The following is a 22,804-nucleotide window of genomic DNA, read 5'->3' as shown; positions in this document are numbered from 1 at the left end:
AATTTATGTTTGAGCCTACACTGAGCCCACATAATGATCAAAAGAGCAAACAAAACAGAACTGAGGTATCAATTCTTCTCTGTACTTACTGTATTCAACTTCCTACCTAGTAGCCATTTTCAAACTAACCTGGATCCTTTTAGGGAAAGAGACTTACCAGATTAACTGTAGGTTTCTTACCAGATAAATTTGCTCTCATCTGCTCTAGGTCAGATGCCAGTTGGGCATAGTCTATATGGTGGGCAAGTTGGCATCTTCTTTTACTATCTGGGTTTCTTCTGAGCATATACAACCCAAGGAAATGTATATGGTTCTCTGTAATATGAATGCTACCATCTGCATACCACATTCACAAACCTCCTGGATCCTTTTAGCATCTGGGAGGGCATGAGTAGCTGGATCTAGAAAGTAGCCAATACTCTTTTGAAGGAGGGGGCAATGATGTTGCTTTGAAGAAGGTGGTAATGCACCCTCTCTTGATCCAGCAATTTTTTTACAAAATTCTCCAGTTTTCAATCTTCCTACTTTAGGGGGGTTGTTGAGAAGGGTGGGTGGGTGGAGATTTGTTACAGAGAATACTAAAGGAAATGGATTATAGGACTCCTGCCAGTCATTCAGAATTCAGGAACAGTAAAGGAACAGAAATAGCACTGGTTGCTCTGGTCGATGACCTTCATCAAGATCTAGATGGGGGAGTGCTGTCATTCTTTGTTCTACTAGACACCTCAGTGGTATTGAATACCATCAACCACAGTTTCCTTCTGGACCATCTGCAAGGCCTGGAAACTGAGAGCACCATATTACAGTGGTTCTGTTCCTGCTCAAGCCATTAATTATTCATTCCTTAGTGTGTTCTGCAGAACCTATTTAACAGATAGCTGTTATCTAACACCTATCATACATTGATCCCTACTTGGCTGTACTACTGTAAGATGGTCTATTTGGGATTGCCTTTGGAAATGATCTGTAAGCTGCAGTTGACACACAATGCAGAGGCAAGGTTGCTGGCAGGTCAATCTTGCTATCGTAGAGTAATACCAATTCTAAAGTCCCTGCACTGATTATCATTAGGCTTCTGGGCCCAATTTAGAGAACTGGTTGTCACCTATAAAGCCTTTTGCAGTGTAGTTTTAGGATAATCAGGTGGTGCTTTACCAAGTTTCAATCTGCCTGTCCTGTCTAAACATCTAGAGAGGGCCTGCTAAGAATCCCCCTGCCTCAGTGAGATGTACATGGGGTATGTATTAGCACAGGCTTTTTCCACAGTGGCCTCCACTCTTTGGAACCCTCTTTCTCTAATGGAAGATTTGCCCTGTTCCATTCCTTCCTTCTGCCCTTAGTCCCAATTGATTGCAGGCATTCATCTTGAATATGCATGTCTTGTATTTTTCTATTATTTTGTTATAGATTAATTTATATTCCTATACAAAAAAAGATCTGGGCTAAAGAAACTAAACTGCCTTTATCTCATATGTTAGTAGGATAACAGTCAAGATTTTCCATCCAGGACTTCAACAATACATGGAACAAGAGCTGCCAGGTGTACAAGTTGATTTCAGGAGAAGCAGAGGCACCCAAGATCACACTGCTAAAGAAAACTGAGTTCCAAAAAGGTATCTACAATATTTTTGGTTTATTGATTATACTAAACCTTCTGATTATATAGTGTGGACTTTATAGACCATTCCAAGTGTGGATAACACTTAAAAATACAGTTGTGCTGGATTATCTCATCTGCCTGCATGACAATCAGGAAGAAACAGTTATAATGTAATAAGGAGCATGTAAATGGTTCACTATGGAGAAAGGAGTGCACAAAGGTTATATGCTAACACCTTATTGAACTAATTTATACACAAAATATATAAAGAGAAATTCTGGAGCAAAATAAATAAAATTTCAATTTCAAACTGCTGAATCAAACATCAACAACCTCTGATATGCTATTGATGCTACTCAGAAGCAGAGAAAAAGGAAGGCTTTTAGCAGACTAAAACTATATTAATAGGAAATGCAACACAAAATAAAAAGGTAGAAAAGAAATTGATGTCATAACTGAGTATCTTCCTTGGCTCAAAAATTCACAGCAATAGTGACTACAGCCATGAAATATAGAGATGCCTACTACTTGGGAGAAAGACTACAACAGCTCTAGACAAAATAGTAAAGTGCAGAGACATAACACTAACAATAACAGTATATATTGTTACGGGTAAGGTTTTCTCAGCTGTAATATATGGCTATGAAAGTTGGACAATCAGAAATGCTGAATGAAGAAAAATTGATGCCTTTGAACTGAGATTTTGGAGAAAATTATCAGTAATACCTTGGACTGGAGAAAAAACAAATCATTCAATACTAGATGAAGCAAAACCAAACCTCTCACTGAAAGCATTAACAGTGAAGCATGCTTAAATATTTTGGAGACATAGTACAAAGGGAGAATCACCTTGAATCTTAAAAAAAAATCAAAAGCAATTGAAAAAGAGGCTGACAGAAGACAAAGTGGCTAGATATTATCACTGATGTCACAGGCACCAGTGTACAAAAACTCAAAGAAGCAGTTACTGAGAGACAATCCTGTGAAAATAATGTCCACAAAGTGTCAGAAGCAACTGAATGACTGAACAACAGCAGCAAAGGCATTATGAACAGAACCAGATGAGCCATTAAGTGACTATTACACACATATTTTGAGTTCCCTCCATCTTAAATGTTTATGTTTGGTAGGATCTTGCTCTGCAAGAATGAGAGAGATTGACTCTTGTTCATTGGTCATAGCTGAATGGGTTGCATGTCACAAGAACTAGGAAGAATATGTTTGGAAATATCTTTCAAATCTAGCCCAGAAGGTTTTGAAATAAATCTTGTCAGGGAGGGAGCGAGAAGAGAGCTTGGAAAATAGTGCAACATCCAGTGCTGGGGCTGGGAGGGTAAGCAGAATGTGAAGGCATCCAATAATGAGCATGTACATTCAGAAAGAAATAGATTCAGTTATGTGATCTAAGTATTCCAATATCTCTATACAAATGCAGAGTATGGGAAAAAAATAAGAACTATAAATTCTAATGCAGGAAGGTGAATACGATTTAGTAGGCATTATTGAAACCCTGTGGGATTTATGAGTGGATTGGAAAGCTTGAAGGGTATAACTTATTCAAAAGGAAAAGGCCAGACAAAAAGGGAGGAGGAGTGGCATTTTATGTAAAGTAACTGCATACATATATTGATTCTAAGCACAAGAGTCCAGTCAAGAGCATTTAAGTAAGAATACAAGAGAGGAGAAACAACAAAGATATTATTGAGGGCATATGCTGTAGACTGCCACGACATGCAGAAGACCTGGTTAATGCCCAGATCACAGATTTTTCATGTAGGACCACCATGGTAATAATGGAAAACTTTTAATTACTTAGAAATAACTTAGAAATCTGTTGGAAAGCTGACTTGGCCAAGACTTCATAGCCCCAAAACTTCTTTAGTGGCCTTACTGTTTCATTTTCTAGAAGTCTGAAGATTTTTTTTAAAATACTTTTATTGAGAATTAATAAAAGTATTTTAAAAAAAAAACCTCTTCTTCAGAATTCTTAAAGAGATGGGGGTACCAGACCACCTTACCTGTCTCCTGAGAAATCTGTATGCAGGCCAAGAAGCAACAGTTAGAACTGGTCATGGAACAACCGATTGGTTCAAAATATGGAAAGGAGTACAACAAGGCTGTATACTGTCACCCTGCTTATTTAACCTATATGCAGAGTACATCATGAGAAATGCCAGGCTGGAAGAATCACAAGCCGGAATTAAGATTGCAGGGAGAAACATCAACAACCTCAGATATGCAGATGATACTACCCTAATGGCAGAAAGTGAAGACAAACTAAAGAGCCTCTTGATGAAGGTGAAAGAGAAGAGTGCGAAAGCTGGCTTGAAACTCAACCTTAAAAAAACTAAGATCATGGCATCTGAACAAATCAATTCCTGGGAAATAGAAGGGGTAGAAATGGAAGCAGTAACAGACTTCATTTATTTGGGCTCCAAGGTCACCGCAGACGGAGACTGCAGCCATGAAATTAAAAGACGCTTGCTCCTTGGGAGGAAAGCTATGGCAAACCTAGATAGCATATCAAAAAGCAGAGACATCACCTTGCCGAGAAAGATCCGCATAGTCAAAACTATGGTTTTTCCAGTAGTAATGTATGGCTGTGAGAGCTGGACCATAAAGAAGGCTGAGCGCTGAAGAACTGATGCCTTTGAACTGTGGTGTTGGAGAAGACTCTAAGAGTCCCATGGACTACTAGGAGGTCAAACCAATCAATCTTAAAGGAAATCAACCCTGATTGCTCATTGGAAGAACTGATACTGAAGCTCAAGCTCAGATACTTTGGTCACGTAATGCGAAGAGAGGGCTCTTTGGAAAAGACCCTGATGCTGGGAAAGATTGAAGGCAAAAGGAGAAGAGGACGGCAGAGGATGAGATGGTTAAATAGCATCACTGAAGCAATGAGCATGAAACTGAGCAAACTCAGGGAGGCAGTGAAGGACAGGAAGGCCTGGCGTGATATGGTTCATGGAGTCACAAAGAATCGGACACAACTTAACAACTGAACAACAAAAATTAAGAATTATAAATGAAAAGAATAAAAATAAATACAAACTACAAAAAATGCAAAAAAAAAGGAAAAAAAAAGGGGTGGGGTGGGGGAGAGATTGTAGAAAAGAAGAAAAAGAAAAGAAGAAACAATAACTTCCCCCTTCATGCCAGCAGGTAAAAACAGTTTTAATAGCTTATCACCATCTCTAAATAAAACATAATTTCTCTTCTCCCCATAACTCATCTCTTAAGTAACAAAACAAAGACAAAATCCAAATGCTACATCAATCATTCTTTGTCAGCAAAAGTCCAGTAAGGGCAGCCAGGTATAACTACTTTCCTCTTTTAGCCCTGATCAAACAAGCCAACCTTATAAACCTTCCTTGAATTTTTAAAATTATTCTTTAATCCCTTCAAAAAAAGTCCCAGAGGTAATTTCCTGATCATCTGTGTATCCAAATAAAAATCCTTCACAACTTTAACACATTTCTTTCACATGTCCATTAGACAAAGTTTATCCTTTTGTTTGTCACATCTAAAAAAATTTCCAAACCCTGGCAGAGCTCTTTCATATATCCAGAAGAAAAAAATTATCCAAATCAGTTTCCTGGTTTGGTATCTGTTCATCTCCTTAGGGGATAAATCATCCATCAGATCCATTTGCATTACATTTAAGTCCTCCTTCAAATTAATTTCATAAACATCCATTACAACTTGCTCTTGTTTTACAACTACATCAAAGCATGTTCTGTCCAGTTTCTCAAACAGTAGATCCATTTTATCTAGTAACTTGGCTGAGAGTTATTTAAAAGTTTGCACTAAGGATTTCTGCTCCATTTTCTTTGTCCTCAGGCTCCCTGTAATGTCCAACCTTCAAGGTCTCCTTATCATAAAGAAACAAAAGCAATCACTATTTTCCCATGAGACGATATCTTCTAATAAATTCAAAACTATAATTCCAAATTTCTCTGGCTCCTTTATCCATTATTAAATTTCCAAAATCCATATACTAAGCACCCTTTTGCTGCGTAGTCCAAAAGAAATCATATATTTTCAGAACGTTTACTGTAAGATCAAATTTGCTCCATCACCTTTTAAGGAGGTGGAGACTCACCCAATGAATACAGTAAAACCTTGATGGTCCAAAGGGTCTTAATCTCTCCAGTATATAAAACATAAAAAATTAATCCAAAAAAGTGATTAAGATATAAGGCTTGGTTGAGCTTAGTGTCCATAAGGCTGCTTTGCAAGTGTGAGCTTGATGTAATCCTGACTCCCAGCCTCTCTGCTTATAAGCTGACTATCAAACAACAGTTTCCACAGTCTACTCATGAATACTGGCTGTCTAGAGTCATGTGAATGATCTCAACAATCTCTCCTTTGATCCAGAGAGATTACGCTGGCCTGGATCCAACATCCAGCCTCAATTTCCATCACAAAAGCTGTCTTACTGGCCAGCTAGCCAGTAAAACGTCAGCTCACCATGGGGCTCACAGGAGTCCCTAGGAGACTGACCTAGAATTCTGAAGAAGAGTTCTTCACCAGTTCACAAGAAAGGATTAGGAAAAGACTGAAAAAGTCTCCACTCTAAAGAACTAAAATATAAACTAGGCTCTAAATTGAAAGTAGTCCAATCACTAATTTTGGTAACCTCATCACTTACCCTTTCAATAAATCTTGTTAAAGATGACTTTGTGAGGATCTTTCTTTCAGCTGAGTTGAGTACCAGGAGTCTGATAAGCTGGTTGAAGAGGTCAAAGCAACGGGAACCTTGGAGGAAGTGACTACATTATTTGGAGACTCCAGATACTTCAAAATGAGAAATTGGAGCAGAGCCATACATGCTGACTAGATTTCAGAAGAGCTTATTTCAACAAGTTTAGAGAAGTGCTAAGTGGGATCACAATGACAGAAAGGTCAAAGAGAGTGTAAGAAGCTTGAAAACTTCTCAAAAATAAGATACTAGAAGTATACTGATTAAGAAAAAAAACAGGAGGGCAGCCTAAGGAACCATTGAGGATGCATAGGTAGATTTTGACTGAGCTAAGAATTAAACGAGATGTGTTTAAGAAATGTAAGATGGGTGCAGTCAGCAAGCAAGCTAATATCTGCAGAAAGAAAGTTGAAAAGGCTAAAGCACAAAAAGAAATGTTAACTTGTAAGGGAAGCTAAAAGCAACACAAAAGGCTTTTTTGCTATGCCATTAGTAAAAGAAAGAAAAAAAGGAAAGGGTGGGCCCACTGCAAGAAGAAAATAGTAGGATCATAATATATGAGCCTCCCAACTCATACTTTGCTTTGGATTTCTCCCCAAAGGAGAACTGTTCAAATGGAGAGAGGCACAAGGAGAGAGGCAAATAAATAGTTAGGAAGAACCTTGCTACCATAAATGAGTTAAATCTCCAGAACTCAAGCCAATTACATGTAAGAGTCTTGAAGGAGCTTGAAGATGTCAATCCAGAGCCCCTTTCTGCAATATTTGAGAAATTATGGAGGTACAGTACTAGAGGCCTAGAGAATGGCAAATGTTCTTTTCCAAAAAGGGGAAAAATGGACCCAGCTAACTACAGACTGGTAAGCTTGAGGTCAACAGTGGACAAAACTCTGGAACAGATTTTCAGCAGCTGATTGATGAGTATTTAGAAAAGAATGCATTGCTTGACAAGACCCAGCATAACTTTTATCAAAAAATAAAGAGATTAAGCTCATCTCTTCTAATCTCCCTAACTGAAAATAACTGAATCTAAAATAATGTATAAATAAATGATTAATCTAAGATCTATGAATATCAGTATTTTGTAGGCCAAGATTCTTGTGTGGGATTATGTTCCGGCGGTTATATTTAACTGATTAGGAGAACTGTATTATTTTTCAGTATGTTTCCATAATCTATATTTACAGTCAAGAGTCCATTTCTTGTTCTCTGCTAAAGCCTTTAGAGAGTAGTCTTCAAAATTGAGTGTTTCAGGTATCTGGCTTTGTTTGCTGTGATGAGCAAAGAAAGCTGGATACCTGAAACCATATCCCTTGAGAGACTCTGAGATTGCAGAGTAAAGGAAGCAGTCTGAAGGAATGACCAGGGACCTTATCAGGAGGTCATAACTGGCCAAATAAGTCACACTAGCAAAAGTTCATATAATCAGCCTGCAAGGATAGAACAGGCCACCCTACAATCTTGTTGCTATTTAAGAACATATATATGTCAGCCTCAAAACAGGCACATTCAATCGTTTCCTGGGATTATATTTTTTATATAGTTTAGAATGTCAACGCCAATTTCCTCCTCTGTTCCAGTGTACTCTGGAACTAGTATACTGCTCTCTGTGGACTATACACATTTCCTGTAATGGGTTTCCGTGTTTTTGATTCAAGGCCGCTTGTTTCACATCTTTCAAATGGAGCTTAGGTTTTCACATCATTTTCAATTTGCTTTGCCCACATATTCTTTGATGCTGTTTGCTAGACCTTCCAAAATGCAGACCACTTTCTCCACAGTAGTCTGGAAGGATGCAGTGTTCTGCCATTCTTCATATATGTCCAAACCCTCTGAATCTGCACTCTTGTATTTCATTTATAACTATAGGTTGTTCACTGCATCTCAGTATGATGTTATCATTCTTAAGACAGTGATGCCAGTATGTGCTGTAGACACATTAGGAAAACATCAAGTTTATTTTGGTCTGCTTTTAACAGTGTCCATGTTTCAGATCTGTACAACAAGACTTGCAGGGCTAGTGTCTGGAAGATTTGCATATTTGTTTTCACTAAAATATTTTGTTTCTTCCACAGAGAAAAGTTTAGCGATCCAACGACAGAAGTGGCCTGGCAAATCCTGCTGTGTACTTCTGGTTTTGATGCTGTTTTCTGTTTTTCCACCAGAGACCCAAGATATTTGAACTGTTAACTTGCTTTACTTGGCTTCTGTTGCAAATCGACATATACTTTCTTATATGTATTTCTTCAGAAAAGGAGCAAGCGCTAATCAAGCAGACTTTGGTGATAGCAATAGGCTATTAGCGGTGCAGGATGTGGACAGTGAAGACCAACTATTTATCCAGGCTATAATTCTGGGATATGTCTACTGGCATACAATATATTAAAAGCCAGTAGATATATCCAGTATAGTGCTGACTTGTACAGGAGAGCTAAAGAAGGCAAGAAATTGATTTCTTCAGACTGACAACATGCATTTAGGAAAGAATTTTGCTTTGTGTTAAAAGCCTAAAGCCCAATCCATAGATATATTTAGTCTGACAGCACACTTCAACCATGGCTTTGGTCCAGCTAGAGGTTTATGCTGAATAAACTCAAAAACAGAAGTCCCTCCTTTACAGCAGAGAATGAAACATTCAGTGTTATGGGGATCCCAACTATAATTACTTTCTTCATTAACTATTTATGCAGCCTGAAATGTTACCATAATTTCTGGAAACAATTATCACTTCAGATACACACACTTGTGGAAGATGGAAAAATTCTAGCCATATCAATTGACAGAGTATCCAGCAATTCTTTTCCATTTGGCACTGTAGGTGCTTAACGTTTATTTCATTCAAATATCAAGAAAGGGTAAATAAAAGTTGATACCAACACTGATAGCTCTTTGGATACCACCTTGTATTTACCAAGCCTGATCCTCAATAATATATCTCTATATGTGGGGAGAGATCATTTCTTTGTGCCAAAAACAGAGGGGGAGACAACTTTTTTTCATATCTCTTCTCCACATATTCAGCAGTGCCCACAGTCCTCATTATTATGAATTCTGACAGCTCATAGCAGTTGATCTCATCTGCCTAATCAAAACTTACAGAATGCCTTTTTTCAAGTAATACTGATGAAACTATAATTTAAATATTAGAATTCAGATGCTTTTTAACGGTTGCTCTATTTTTCTGTGTATCACCTTGACAATGTTTTGTTGAAATATATAAATTTTCTAAAATATATAAAAATCTCATTTCCTTGATGCTGCATTTTCAGATTAAGATATATCACCATGGAGATGACATATGTCTAAAAAATTAATACTTTTTAAAATATGCTTAAACAATTACAGGAATGGATGGTGGATCAGAGTCCAATACACACTACAGAATGATCTGCTATCAAGTCTAATTACTTTAGTCCTGCACTGATTTATTTTTCACATTCCTAAAGCCACCTTATTTCTTGATGATGCTGGGCAGCATAATAATTGAAAGCCAAAGAAATAGAACTTCAGAAAAGGAAGATGGTCATCTTAGTGGAACAGACAAGAATTTCTCACAAAGCAAGTTTATAACTCACCTGAGAGTAAAGCTTGGGGAAACAGCTAGGTCCTCAAGGCTTGTTTAAAGGAGAGCCAGGATAGGGTAATTCATAAATGGGAGGGGATGCTGTTCCAGAGTGCAGTGCTACAACAGGGAAAGCATGCTTCTTAGGTCCCATCAGATAACATTGCTTCATGAATGGGACTAACAAGATGCTGATTCTGTTTGACCTAACAGGATGGGCAAAAACAACAGGAGATAGGCTGACATTGAAATAACTAGGTCCTATGCCATATAGGGCTTTGTAAGTGATAACCAGCACTTTAAATTGAATGATTTATACAGTTAATATTTTCAGCAATCTCCTTGTCACTTGGCAAATTGAACATTTGATAAAATGATATCTCAGATACTGTAGAGCTATCTGGGAGATCAGATTTGACCCACTAAAGTGAGAATCCAAGATCAATTGGACTGTGCTTGGGGTGTTAACATTTAAAATGCTATATTTAGCTAAGATTTCTCTCCTCAACATTTGGATGAGAAGCTGTAGGATTTATTGGGTTGTGAATGGTTTTCTTCTCCTAGCCAGACCTAATGCTATTTGTTAATGCCAGGCAATGTTAGCCTGCTGTCACATCACACTGACACAACCTTGCTCCAAATGTCACATTAGCAAAGTCAGACAAGAACTGCTTTGTATTAGAACATTTTTTATGCTGACCTTTTGAACAGCTAAAAAATGATAGGAAAAGCTTCACCCACCCACAGCTCTGCATAGTGAGTTTGTATTTTTTTATAATGAGAAACAACATAAGCTTTAATTTTGAATTACTACTCAAATGCTCAGTGCTGTATGAATAAAAAAAGAAAACACCACACATACAATAGGAAATACAATTAAGCAAACTAAACTGCAAACCTCTTTAAATTCACTGTGGCCCTTTTGATTATACATGCATACGATTATTTTTAGAAGTACGCCAGTGTGGTACAGTGGTGTTGGACAGAGAGTGAGGAACCCCAGATTCTTGTCCACCTTCAGTCACAGCAGCTCACTGGGGGACTCTGGGCCAGTAGGTTGCCCTCTGCCCATCTTACCTCACAGGGTTGCTGCTGTGGGAACAAATAGAAGGGATGTGCACTGTGCACATTGCTTTGAAAAGGCAGGATATAAATCCAATCACTCAATTAACCACAAATTTGGAATACAGCCGGATAGGCAACACAGGCTTACGTTATCATCAGTTAAGTGCATCTGCAGAAGCGTCAGTAGCAACTTTGATGGGTGAGTAGGACAAGAGGAAGAAATTACCACACAGAACTGAGCATGCTTCTAAAATGATTTTAAAGACCTAAAATGATTTTAAAGACCTAAAATGATTTTCAGACCTTACACAAGCACAAACTCAGCACATCTTTATTTATTATTTATTAAAGCAGCCTTTCTTCAGGCTTCTATGTGAGATTAAAAAAAAAAAGATGTGGTTGCTTTAACAAGTAGAAAGTTTTGTGGGTGCTACTAATGAGGAAAGCCTGTTTGGAATTAACAAGGCTCAGAGCCTTCTTTGTAGTAACCTCAATGTTGGGGAGTTTCTTTCCAGATTGCCTCACAGACTCTGTCATCTTTGATTACCTTTAAATGTAATCTAAAAACTTACTTTTATAAACTAGCATTCCTGTTCTGAAGCTCATTTATATTTGTAGCAATGGCTGTTCTTATTTGTGATATGATTGGTTTGTTTGTTACTGATAAATCTATTTATCTTAATATAGTTTTATTATAATTCAAAGTTGCCAGGAGCATGCAGGCACAAATCTGAAAAAGGATGAGCTGCTTTAATCAATAGCCAAGAGGTGTGGTGCAAGGCCTGAAGTACTTCTGAATAATTTTTCAAGTCTGCCTGGAAAAATAACAGCCTTGTTATTAAGTGCTTTGGAATGAGCCATTTTTTGACAAATGAGCTAGCAAATCTACTTTACAAACTACAGTTTATCTAATTTTATAAATAACAAATTGCCTTTCCAGCTGTCTAAGTATTTGTCTTTGAATTTATATCTTAATTTGAGTGTTGTTTTGATAGGATTCATTACAGATGGTAATATAGTAATAGTTTATCAGCAATGATATTATCTACTTTTTTTAAACTGATTTTTAGTTATATAATGAATTAACACATATTTCCATTTTATGTATGTAGTTATGCACTGTATTTATATTGTTCTTTTCAGTTATTTATTGTCTCTTCTGGATTGTCCTTTTTAGATTGGAGATTTCTTCTACAAAGCAAGTAGTGGTGGAAAAACGTTCTTAAAGATAACTTGTCTTGCATTTAATCACTACAGTTCTTCCCCTGCAGGAAGTGTGTATTAAGTATACTACCATTTCATATAATTCAAAAGAAAAACTGAGAAAGACTAGTATGTGTCTTAAACTGAGCTCATTAGAGTCCCAGGCTTTCAGATTACAGGCTGAAATCCCTGTAATCTCACACTGGGGACTTCAGGAGAGTGGGGGGTGAAATTCCATGGGATACACACAGAGGACTCTCAGCAGACAAGGATGCCCTACTCACTGTCACCCATGCTCTGGTCATCTCCTATGAACCTCATACATTACTGCAATACACTGTATATGGGACTGACTGTGAAGACCACTCCAAAGCTACCACTGGTCTAGAAGACAGTGGTGCAGATAGTTATAGGCATGCCTCAGTACACCCATGTAACACCTCTACTTTGTAAGCTGCACTGGCTCCCAGTGGGCTTCCGTTCAAGGTGCTGGTTATCACCTATAAAACCCTGTGTGTCATACAGCTGGGATATGTAGAGGGAATAGGGAATGGCCTTGAAAGACAGAAGGAGGGGCCACTATCAAGGCAATGGTCAGATAAGCAGGGCTTGAGCTCGGGCCAAGAAATTGTTTTGAGAAAATGTCTCAGGCAAGCCCCTCCCTAGTTCACACAAAGATAAACTGTGGGAGGGGGAAAGCATATTCAAACTTGCAAGATTTTGCTACTATAGATGTACAATAAAAGTAATCCTGACCTATATGGCATTGGTTTCTTAGTCTGGTCTGCCTTGTTGGGGTGACAGGTTATTTGTGGGACTGCCTGTCTCCAGTTATCTCTGCCCCCTACAAAGTCTGACAAGGTGAGTGTGCGCCAAATCCTTCCTATTAATGCCACAAAATGAGATCCAGGAAGCCTATCTTTTCTGTCTCTGCAAGGGCCCTGTGTAACAGCATACCCACTCCCCAAGATTAGGATGGCCCTGACCTTGCCAGCTTTTCAAAAAGTGCTGAAGATCAGGTTCTTCCCCTGAGCATTGGGCTGGGCTGTTGGGTGAACTGATTTTGATGATGTGTTGTATGCTTTTGACTCACTCCAAGCATGTTGTGCTGTTTTTTAATTTACCTTTTAAAGTGTTTCTATTTACTGTAGTTATTTTAAGTGGTTATAAAGGGTCACCTGCTGAAATAAATGTAAATAATAAATGTAAATAATAAATGTAAATAATATATACAACATAGAAACAGTTTAAAAATCACATAGAACATGATGCACAGAAAGTTAAGTAAACTAAAGGCCCACTGAATTCAGTGGGCTTTACTTAACTACTGGTTTATGCTCTTATCTTTTTATTAGAAATACAAGGCAATGTGGAGCTTTAGCCAGTATTTTGGGAGGCATAATAGGTAAGTTCACTACAACCCAACAAAGAATTATGCACATTAAAATCAATTTATCTCACAGAGTGTAATCGTTTCTAGTTCTCACTGGATTATGACAATATATAACAATGGAAGAACTCAATAAAAATGAAAAAGTTCTTCCTCCTACCTTCTGGCTTACTGAAGAAAATACCGCACATTTAGAGAAGTTTTTATTATTGGCAGCAAATGAGAAAATTACAAAAAAAGAGGAGGTACCAAACAAAAGATAAAAAGTGGCATTAAAAAAAAAGTTGTTCCCTTTTCCTGACCTAAAATATATTTCTAGGAGTTACAAATATGAGTGTCAAAGACCAAACAGTTAAAAAGGTGGACCCTTTCACAACCAAAATCTGTATGTTAGATGGGCCTATTAACACCACAAACGTAGTTTTCAAATCACAGCAGTACAATGCTTTTAAATAGAATTGGTTCATGAACTAAGCTGAAAATTAAATCTGTAGAGAAAGCAGAGAATGCTCATGCGTGTATAAAACAATCCTCAGTATTTTCTACCTAATTATTTTTCATGCACAGAAATAGTTTTCAGTTTCTCTAGGCAGATTCCATATAAGATGTCTTCCAAATCTTTTGGGTTTTAACTAGCACTAATCAAAGTCCATTCATAATATTTTCATATATCCTATCAAGTTGGCTGCAGTCCCAGAAAGAAAACTGGCTTTTTAAAAAAATTATCTGAGAAAGAAACTGTGAAAGGTTTCAGGGAAAAAAAAAATGTACAGTGGTACCTCTAGTTACGAACGCCCCTCCTTACGAATTTTTCGAGATACGACCAGCTCCGGCCCCAAAAATTTACCTCGACTTACGAACCGGATCCGCGGCCATTTTCCGCCCGTTCCACGTGGTCCATGGCCATTTCCCCACCCGTTCCACGTGGCCCGTGGCCATTTTCCACCCATTCCACGTCCGCAGCCATTTTCCGCCCGTTCCACGTGGTCCGCAGCCATTTTTCCGCCCGTGCCACGTGGTCCGCGGCCATTTTCCGCCCGTTCCATGTGGTCCGCGGCCATTTTTCCGCCCGTTCCATGTGGTCCACGGCCATTTTTCCGCCCTGCCGTGTGGTCCGCGGCCGTTTTTCCGCCCCTGATGCGTGGTCCGCGGACGCCGGAACAGATTAACGGTAATTACATTGAACCTTATGGGAAAATTTGCCTCGTGTTGCGACCAATTCAAGTTGCAACCAGAGTCACGGAACGGATTAAATTCGTAACTCGAGGTTCCACTGTACTTCTTACGTAGAATTTTAGTCTAGTAGATGTAGTCCTAGAGAAGCTAAACAAATTCAGAACATTGACAACTATGCAAAGTATTTCGAAAAATCATTTAGAATGATTCAAATTAATCATTTAGAATATACAAGGGCTGAACTGTACACTATACTGCAACATGTGATATAACAGCTTGTTTCTTTTCACTTGAAGTAGACAATGTGTAGCAAAGCTTCAACGGACTGAAGGAATGTGCAGGGTCTCCCTATCAGCCGCATACGTCAGGACCTGCACAAGCTATTATTCAAAGCCAGTAGAAAACATGTTAAATATGTAGAATAGTGATGTATAGTTAGTAGGGTTAAATGTTAGCTAAAGATAAGACTATGATTTGTATAACCACTTGCTGGTTCCTGCCATAAAAGTCAGGAGGAAGGGGGAAATACAACAACAAGAGCCAGGTGCAACCATTATCTTGGTTGGAGGCGCCAGCAAGGTCAAGTGGCCGTGAGACCCGGGAAGAGGTGCGAAGAAATTCAAGTGGGAAGAGTAGAGAAGAGGGGTGGGGGGGGGGAAGGAGTTAAAAGGAAAGCTTTAGGCTAGGGAACCCCAGACAACAACCTATAGAATGCTGCATGCTGCTTCTCAATAAAGAAACCCTTGATGGAAACAAATAGACTCCAGAGGGTTTACTGAACTTGGGAATTGAGTGTAAAGACTCTGACAACATGGCTCCTGATACTCCTTTCACTTTACCAAAAAGATGATATTTTTTTTCACTGGAACTCTGATAAAGAAGGCTTTTCAGATCCAGAATAAGTTATAACTTCCTCTTTTCTCTAATCAGTGCAATAAAGGAATTTACAGAGTTTGATGGTTATAAAAAGAAGTACACACATTTCTAACTCCATTCATTTCAGACATTAAACATTTCTAACTCTTACTGGATTATGACAATATATAATGATGATATGAAGAATACAACAGATTTTTTTCTCCTACTTTCTGTGATAAAAGATATACAGTACACACATCAGTCTTGTAAGGTATAACAGACTGGCAAATTTCCTTCTTAAACCCATCACCTCAGCCATTACATTAACTTTTCTTAACATCAAGAAATTAGCTCTACGGGTTACTGTGATTGTCAAGATACAGTTAGAAAAAGAATTCATCAGCCATTTTAACTGAACTAGGCACGATATACACCAAAGGGGCAACTCATGAGGTATCCTGGTTCCATCATCCATAGCTGATAGCTCTGAATGTGCCTGTTTACAACCCAAAGCTCTTCCAGTCCTCAAAAGATTTCCCAGAGGGAAATGCACGTATATGGATTAATCTTGTTGCCCAATTCCACTGAGGTGTGGGAACAGTTAAAATTGCCAGTTTTAGAGACTTTTACAACACCTGGATCCCATAAGGCTCTGAGGACAGTGCAGAAAATTTTGTTTTGAGATAAAGAGGCCTGAACCAAAGGCTAGCACAGATTATTGAGAATAATCTCTTCTGGAACTTCATAGGAGTTCCTCTCCATTGCTTTCTAAGTAGGGGTGACTATAATTCCTTGCTTATTAAAAAGTAAGACAGAGTCTAAGTCCACACTAGTGCTGCATCAGGGCGATGACAAACCTCAGCATAGTTACAAGTATTCCCATTAAGGACACCCTCCAATGCATCTTGATTCATTTCAGTGGTTCAGCTGATAATGCCATTTGATCACAGTTTCAAAGGACTAATTCACAGGATTAAGGACAGTGAAGACAGGTCCTGCACACTTAGGATATAAGCTAAATGCGAAACCAACACCTCAGCATAGCATGAAAAACCAGCAGGAGGTGCAAAGTAAAACAGGACCAAATGGCTGATAGAAGGAAATCATTTTCTTTTGCCAGCTTCCAAATTTAAATGTTGTCAAAATCTGCTCTTTACTATTAGAAATGGCTTTAGGGGAAACAAATGTATGTGCATGTAACACTGCAAGTGTACATTCTTAATAATCCAAGACTGGTGGATAGTATCTGATCAAGCCCATCTACGAGTATATATAATCAAACAAGTCTTCACTGTGATTAACAGATAATCTGTCCATCACCCAGGATGTTAAAATATGGACTAAATATTTATGTATGCACAGTATTTATTTATAATATATGCCTCTAGGACATTATGCCTCTGATCTCAGAGGCCAGAGATATTAGTACAAAGTCTGCAGTTTTCATACTTGGTCTACTGGTACTGCATTTTATGAGGAAAGACTTTAAGATGACTAGGAAGCTTCAATTAGTGATATTAACTCAAGTGAGAAATCTGTCCCACACTTACACTCGAGTGAGCTGGATGATATGGAAACAGGGGCCAAAATTCAATCTCCTCCAATTACAGCATTTGGCTCCCAGGGAGGGCTGTTTCAAAATATAAGGATGGCTTTCAAGCAGGTCTTCTCTGACAGAGCCAAGTTTGCAAGTACTTCATTTGGATTACATGCAAATAGTTCTTCCACTATGCATTCCCTTCCTTGAAGAGTACCACTGGATGTCCAAACTGGACTGTACTTGCAAGCATCCAAAGAGGTAGGTTCAGGGAGAATAATGATTTCAGATGTTCCTGCAGTTTCTGATGAGTAGGAGAGGAGGCTTTGAGAACTGAACTTTGGAGCAGGGGCCTTCAAACCTTGCATACTAATCCTTATCCTTAAGTTAACATAAAAGACATAATCAAATGCAGCCTTTCTGTGGTTTTTATGCTAGCTGCAAATTTGCTATTGGACACATTTCAAACTTTACATATATCTTGAAACATAAGAAAATGCATCTCTCTGTCTGAATTTCATCATTTGGCAAGCCAGATTCTGCTTTCATTCTCATAAATTAATGCAATAGCTTAGCATGCCCTAAAAGCAAATCCATTGCTCCTGTGAGCTGAGACTTGGAATAATCTCTCTCTAAAACTGTTTTGATTTCTTGCTTTATAGGAAATGACCTGGATGCTAGGATTTCTATGATGACCTATTGCCCGTTAAAGTAGGAGCAGATGATTTGAATAAGGAGTTTTCATGGGAAGGTGAGTCCCATATTCAGGACACTTTTGGCCACAGGGTACAGTCTTGCTTCATGCTCCAATTCATAATTCAGTAGAATCTGTATCTTCTTACCCTTGCAGAAACCTGAGATTGCAAAATCAGGAAAGGTCTCTTAAGCCTGGTTCTCTAGAGACAGTGGAATTCATCACATTATTATAGAATGTGGGTACCTATATAGATTCGGTTACATAAGGCACTTGGTGTTGCAGTGAGATCATCTTCATCTTTCTTTTATTATAATAGGTAGAGAAACACAGTCAGCAGGTAGGCTTGGAGTTAATCCGAGGCCTTATTCCAGGTGCTATCCTTACAGAGTGCCTTCTGCCTTGCTTCCTACTATCTTCACTGAGGATCCTTTGCGTGTCTGTGTATAGTACAAAATTACTACTATAGTTTTAATGTTATTTGTGGAAACTGTTGGGAAAGTAACTTATCAATTAGTTTAAAGAAAATAATTCACTAAATATACCTTTGCTTAATGATTCTAAGTAAATTCAGTAATTCTTTAATAACTCAATAAGGACATAGAAAATCAACTCATGGAAATATTTAGAGTAATTAAATTAATTGATTTTTCAGTTGTAATACAGACAACTGTGGCTACAATCCTTTCCATACCTACTGAAGGGCATTATTTTGATACACAATTTTACAATTCATGTATTAATCTGTCTAACTTTCTATCTGATAATGCTAATCATTTGTTAATCAGTACTTTTTAAAAAAATCTGCAGTTCTATATGATATATGTTATCTTCTAAACATGTCACAGGAATGTAGCATAGGATAAGCATGATTTTGATATTATGTGACTATAATGAGCCTTCCTGGAAAGGACGGTTTAAGGCAACTTTTGTCAACCTAATGCTGTCCAAATATATTGGGGAATCTTGAAGCTCCAATTTCAACACATCTGGAAAATGTCATGTTTAAATTGTATATGTTCTCCTGAATATATCCTCTTGCTAGAATAAATTCTAGCCATTGTACTATTTCAATTTTTCATCAATATTCAACCTTCAAAACATGTTATTGTTTTAAATGAAAGGCAGAAGGAACAAGAAAGAGGAGAAGGAGAAGGAGAAGGAGAAGGAGAAGGAGAAGGAGAAGGAGAAGGAGAAGGAGAAGGAGAAGGAGAAGGAGAAGGAGGAGAAGGAGAAGGAGGAGAAGGAGAAGGAGGAGAAGGAGAAGGAGAAGGAGAAAGGGATGTACAGAAAAATTCTACTAGAGCAACTGTTCTAATTTGCAAATTTTACTTCACTTTTCAGAAGGAATAAAAAATTAGCCTATCATATCCTACTCTTTAATACCAGTTTTTAAAAAAAAACATTTATTCAGTCTCTACATAAATGATCCTATTTTTAAAAGAAAAATTGTCCTTTTTGCTATGTAATCTGTTGAATTTTATTGCCATATATCCTGTTACTGTCAAGTTATCATAAAGTATAAAACAAAGCAAACTATACTGTATCTTCAAATTGCCATCTACAGTTATAATAATATAGATGCAATGCATAAATAAATATCCATCACCTACCTTGAAACTGTGTGAATTTGATGGTCCCCATCCTCTCTCCATTTCTGAACATAACTTGACCCTAAATAAAGTAAATAAATACCTTATAATAAGGTTTGTGATATCCTTACACAACTCCAGTTTATTTTAAGTAACAGTAAGATTAATTTTCTAATTCAGGGGTAGACAACCTTGTGCCCATGAGCATTGATGCCCATGGTCCTTTTCCTTGGTTCTCATCAGACTATCCTCCTATCTACATTTTTTTTAAAAAAGTGTTCTAGCAGTAATAATAATAATACAATGCTAAACTACAATGCATCAGCCTCCAGTGTCATCTTTATTTTCAGTAATGTCTCTCGGCCCATATAAACCATGCAGGCATTCTCAGAAAGTAAAATGGCAGATGTTTGCAGCTCAGTGTTTAATTTGGCATTATGCCTACCTTCCCAAAAAGTAGATAAAGGATTGGAAGATCGACTCCTGTAGGATTACAGGAGTGCAAGGAAATAACTGCACTAGTTTGCCTTCTCATAAATGGGTATTTTGTGAATCTTCATGCATAATCTGGCAGCCATTTTATGAGAACATCTATAACATGTCCTCTAAATTCTAAATGTATTTGCTTGGCTAAAAATATGGTTTACCCCTGATTTCATTAAGTTGAAAATTTCTCCCTGATAACTGTGTATTTGAAAATCATAGACCTCAATAATCTAGTGGAGCTATATTTATAAAACCTATTTTATAATGTGATATAATACATATAAGGAAGCATTGAGATAGAGGCCATAGTGGATGATATATATAACAAAGACAACTGGTCCTACCATACTGAATAGCTAGCCAAACCCAGTCAATCATTTTAAAGATATATCTTCCAGATTGCAAAAGCTGGTGTGTAAATAAATTACAACCTTTCAAGGTTGAAAAGCAATCACACGCATACATGGGAAGTTAATTATTTTACCAATTCCATTGCAGACACAGACTCACTGCAAAGAAAGGTGTGAATTGTAAACTACTGCTGTAAGCTCTCAAAACAGGCAGGGTTTTAAAAATATGCCATAAGAACATGAAATTTAATTGAATGCAAATAACAGAGAGGATTTTTTTGTGTGTGCTTTGGCCAAGCTAAGCAGGTGCTACATTAGAAAAGGAATCAATGAGCTTTTAAAAAGGTTTTTTAAAAAACACAGAGGCCTGGATCCTAAATTTAATTCTGTGAACAGAATGGAATTCGGAATTTTACCACTTCCCCCTGCTCTTGGGAGCTGTGCACTAGAATCACATACAGCTCCTTAAATTCCTCAGAGTCTCTCTACAAGTTGCCATCTTATAGTAGTTTTTAAAATGCCATCATAGGGTATAGTTTGTTGAGCTGCTGATGAAAGAAGAAACTAGGGGAAATCAGATTCTTTACTATGAACAAAAGAAAAACAATGGATCTAAAGAATACTTCTTACTTCTCCTTACTACTCTGTAATGTCCCCAAATATAGCCTACATTATACACTAAGCATATTCTGCCTCCGTGTAAGATCAGCACTATCAACAGATAGCCCCTAAATATGAGCATTGGAATAAGCATGTCTCTTAATTGATCTCTTATCAGCTGGTTGCATGATATTTGAGGCATGGTAACTGAAAATATGAATTGACTCCACTGGGAAGTATTGCATCTGATGCGATGTTGAGTCATATGAAAATTCTGTTAATAGGGATAGATATATAACGGCTGTTCATGCAAAGAATCCGTCACAGTGATAAACTGAAACATCTGTGTACAAACTAGTTTTGAGTGAATTGGGGTTGAAAGAGCATCATGTGCTAGATTAACAGTGGACATAATGGAAGTGTTAGGTTGAGTTGCACTTTTTCCTGAACTGGTGTGAGCCTTTCTGGAGCCATGTTGTTAACTCTCCATATTAAATCTGTAAACTGAGACTGAGTATTGTTTCCGAGTTGTAAACAACAATTAGGTCAACCCAGGTGATTTGATTTTCCCAAACACTGGTTCCAATGTAAAGAAGTACACAAGGATTTAACTCAAAAGATATACTGCGCAGCACATACCTTGTTACAATATTCCACTAGCATAAATCAATCATTTATAGAATTCGCATTTTCATCATTGCTTTGCTAAGTGATTTGCTTTTATATACTAGAAATACGACGTATCCCAAGAAATGATACTAGATGAAGTAAATCCAGGCTGTTCAGTGTAATTACTAATATTCTAGCAGCTCACAATAAAAAGTACATATGTGTTACAAAACTAAACCTACAAAATGCATGAAGCAACCGTTAACAAAAAATAACATTTTAATAGAATCAACAGAACCAGAACCAATTTGAAGGCTAAAATGAAAATTGAGTTAAATGCTGCAACAAGGCAATCATAATTCCCCAACAAAAAATATGAATTTGAGCAGCTTCACCAAGATTTATTTTCTTGTGAATTGTTTATTTTGCTTCTTTTTTTTCCCCCACAGGGAAAAAATGTGTACAAGGCATGGTAATGAACCCCCAACTCCCATATGCTGAAGATCTTATCCGGCCAATGTTTTAGCTCTGAAGTACTTTGTACCAAACATAAATCTAGAAATTTGCTTCATTCATTCATTCATTCATTCATTCATTCATTCATTCCGTTTTGATGCTGTACAACTCTGGGCAGCTCACAAAGTAAAGAACAGCATAAAAACAACACGTAAATAAGAATATAACAAAATTAATCCAAGGCAGAATTACAAAATACTTGTAAGATGGCAAACCAGGCAACACGCCATCTTTAACAGAGGCGTCCATCCACCGTACCCAAATTCCTGGGAGAATAGTCAGGCTTTCAAGGCCTTCCAGAACATCATCAGGGTGGGAGTCATCCAGATCTCAGGAAGACCTCATTCCAGATGGGAGGTGCTGCTACAGAGAAAGCATGCTTCCTGAGTCCCAAAAGATGACAGTGTTTAACTGAGGGGACCCAGAGCATGTCCACTTTGTTGGATCCTATTGGCCAGGCAGAAACCAAAGGACAGAGGCAGTCCCTCAGATAATCCAGCCCTTTAAAAACAACAACAATAACAACAAAAGTGCAACACCTGAGATTCCCAAGAATTTGGATTCTGCAAGCCAAAGCCACAAGTTGCTATTTGTTCACCTCCATGAAACTGCAGCATAGTCTTTTATGTAAAGTCAGTCAGGCTTCAATGTAATAATACATACATTTTGAGAAGGTATAAAAGTTATATGTTGCATAGGAGTTTTGGAAGATCCAAGAGAAAATCAAGATATATATTGTACTGTTTGGACAACAGTAATAATGTATTTTGTCCTATGATGTTATAATTATTTCCATGACCATGATTTACATGACAAAGCTCACTGCAAATGTCTTGAATGGGTGGTGTCCAATCCAAATGGC

General features: G+C 37.7%; 1 protein-coding gene across 1 annotated transcript in view; it reads right to left on the bottom strand.

The window, feature by feature from the left end:
* Positions 1-22,804, bottom strand: part of GABBR2 (gamma-aminobutyric acid type B receptor subunit 2) — a 312,210-nt gene that overhangs the window by 136,610 nt on the left and 152,796 nt on the right. Inside the window, exon 8 of the mRNA XM_088131472.1 lies at positions 19,403-19,463. Coding sequence (XP_087987598.1) covers positions 19,403-19,463 — 61 coding nt within the window. The remainder of the gene's footprint in view (positions 1-19,402; positions 19,464-22,804) is intronic.

Source organism: Python bivittatus, unplaced genomic scaffold (assembly GCF_059951505.1).
Source record: "Python bivittatus isolate LINGU-HERP-01145 unplaced genomic scaffold, Pbiv_v1 ctg000960_np1212, whole genome shotgun sequence".
NCBI lineage: Eukaryota > Metazoa > Chordata > Lepidosauria > Squamata > Pythonidae > Python > Python bivittatus.
This window is presented reverse-complemented; position numbering and strand designations above follow the sequence as displayed.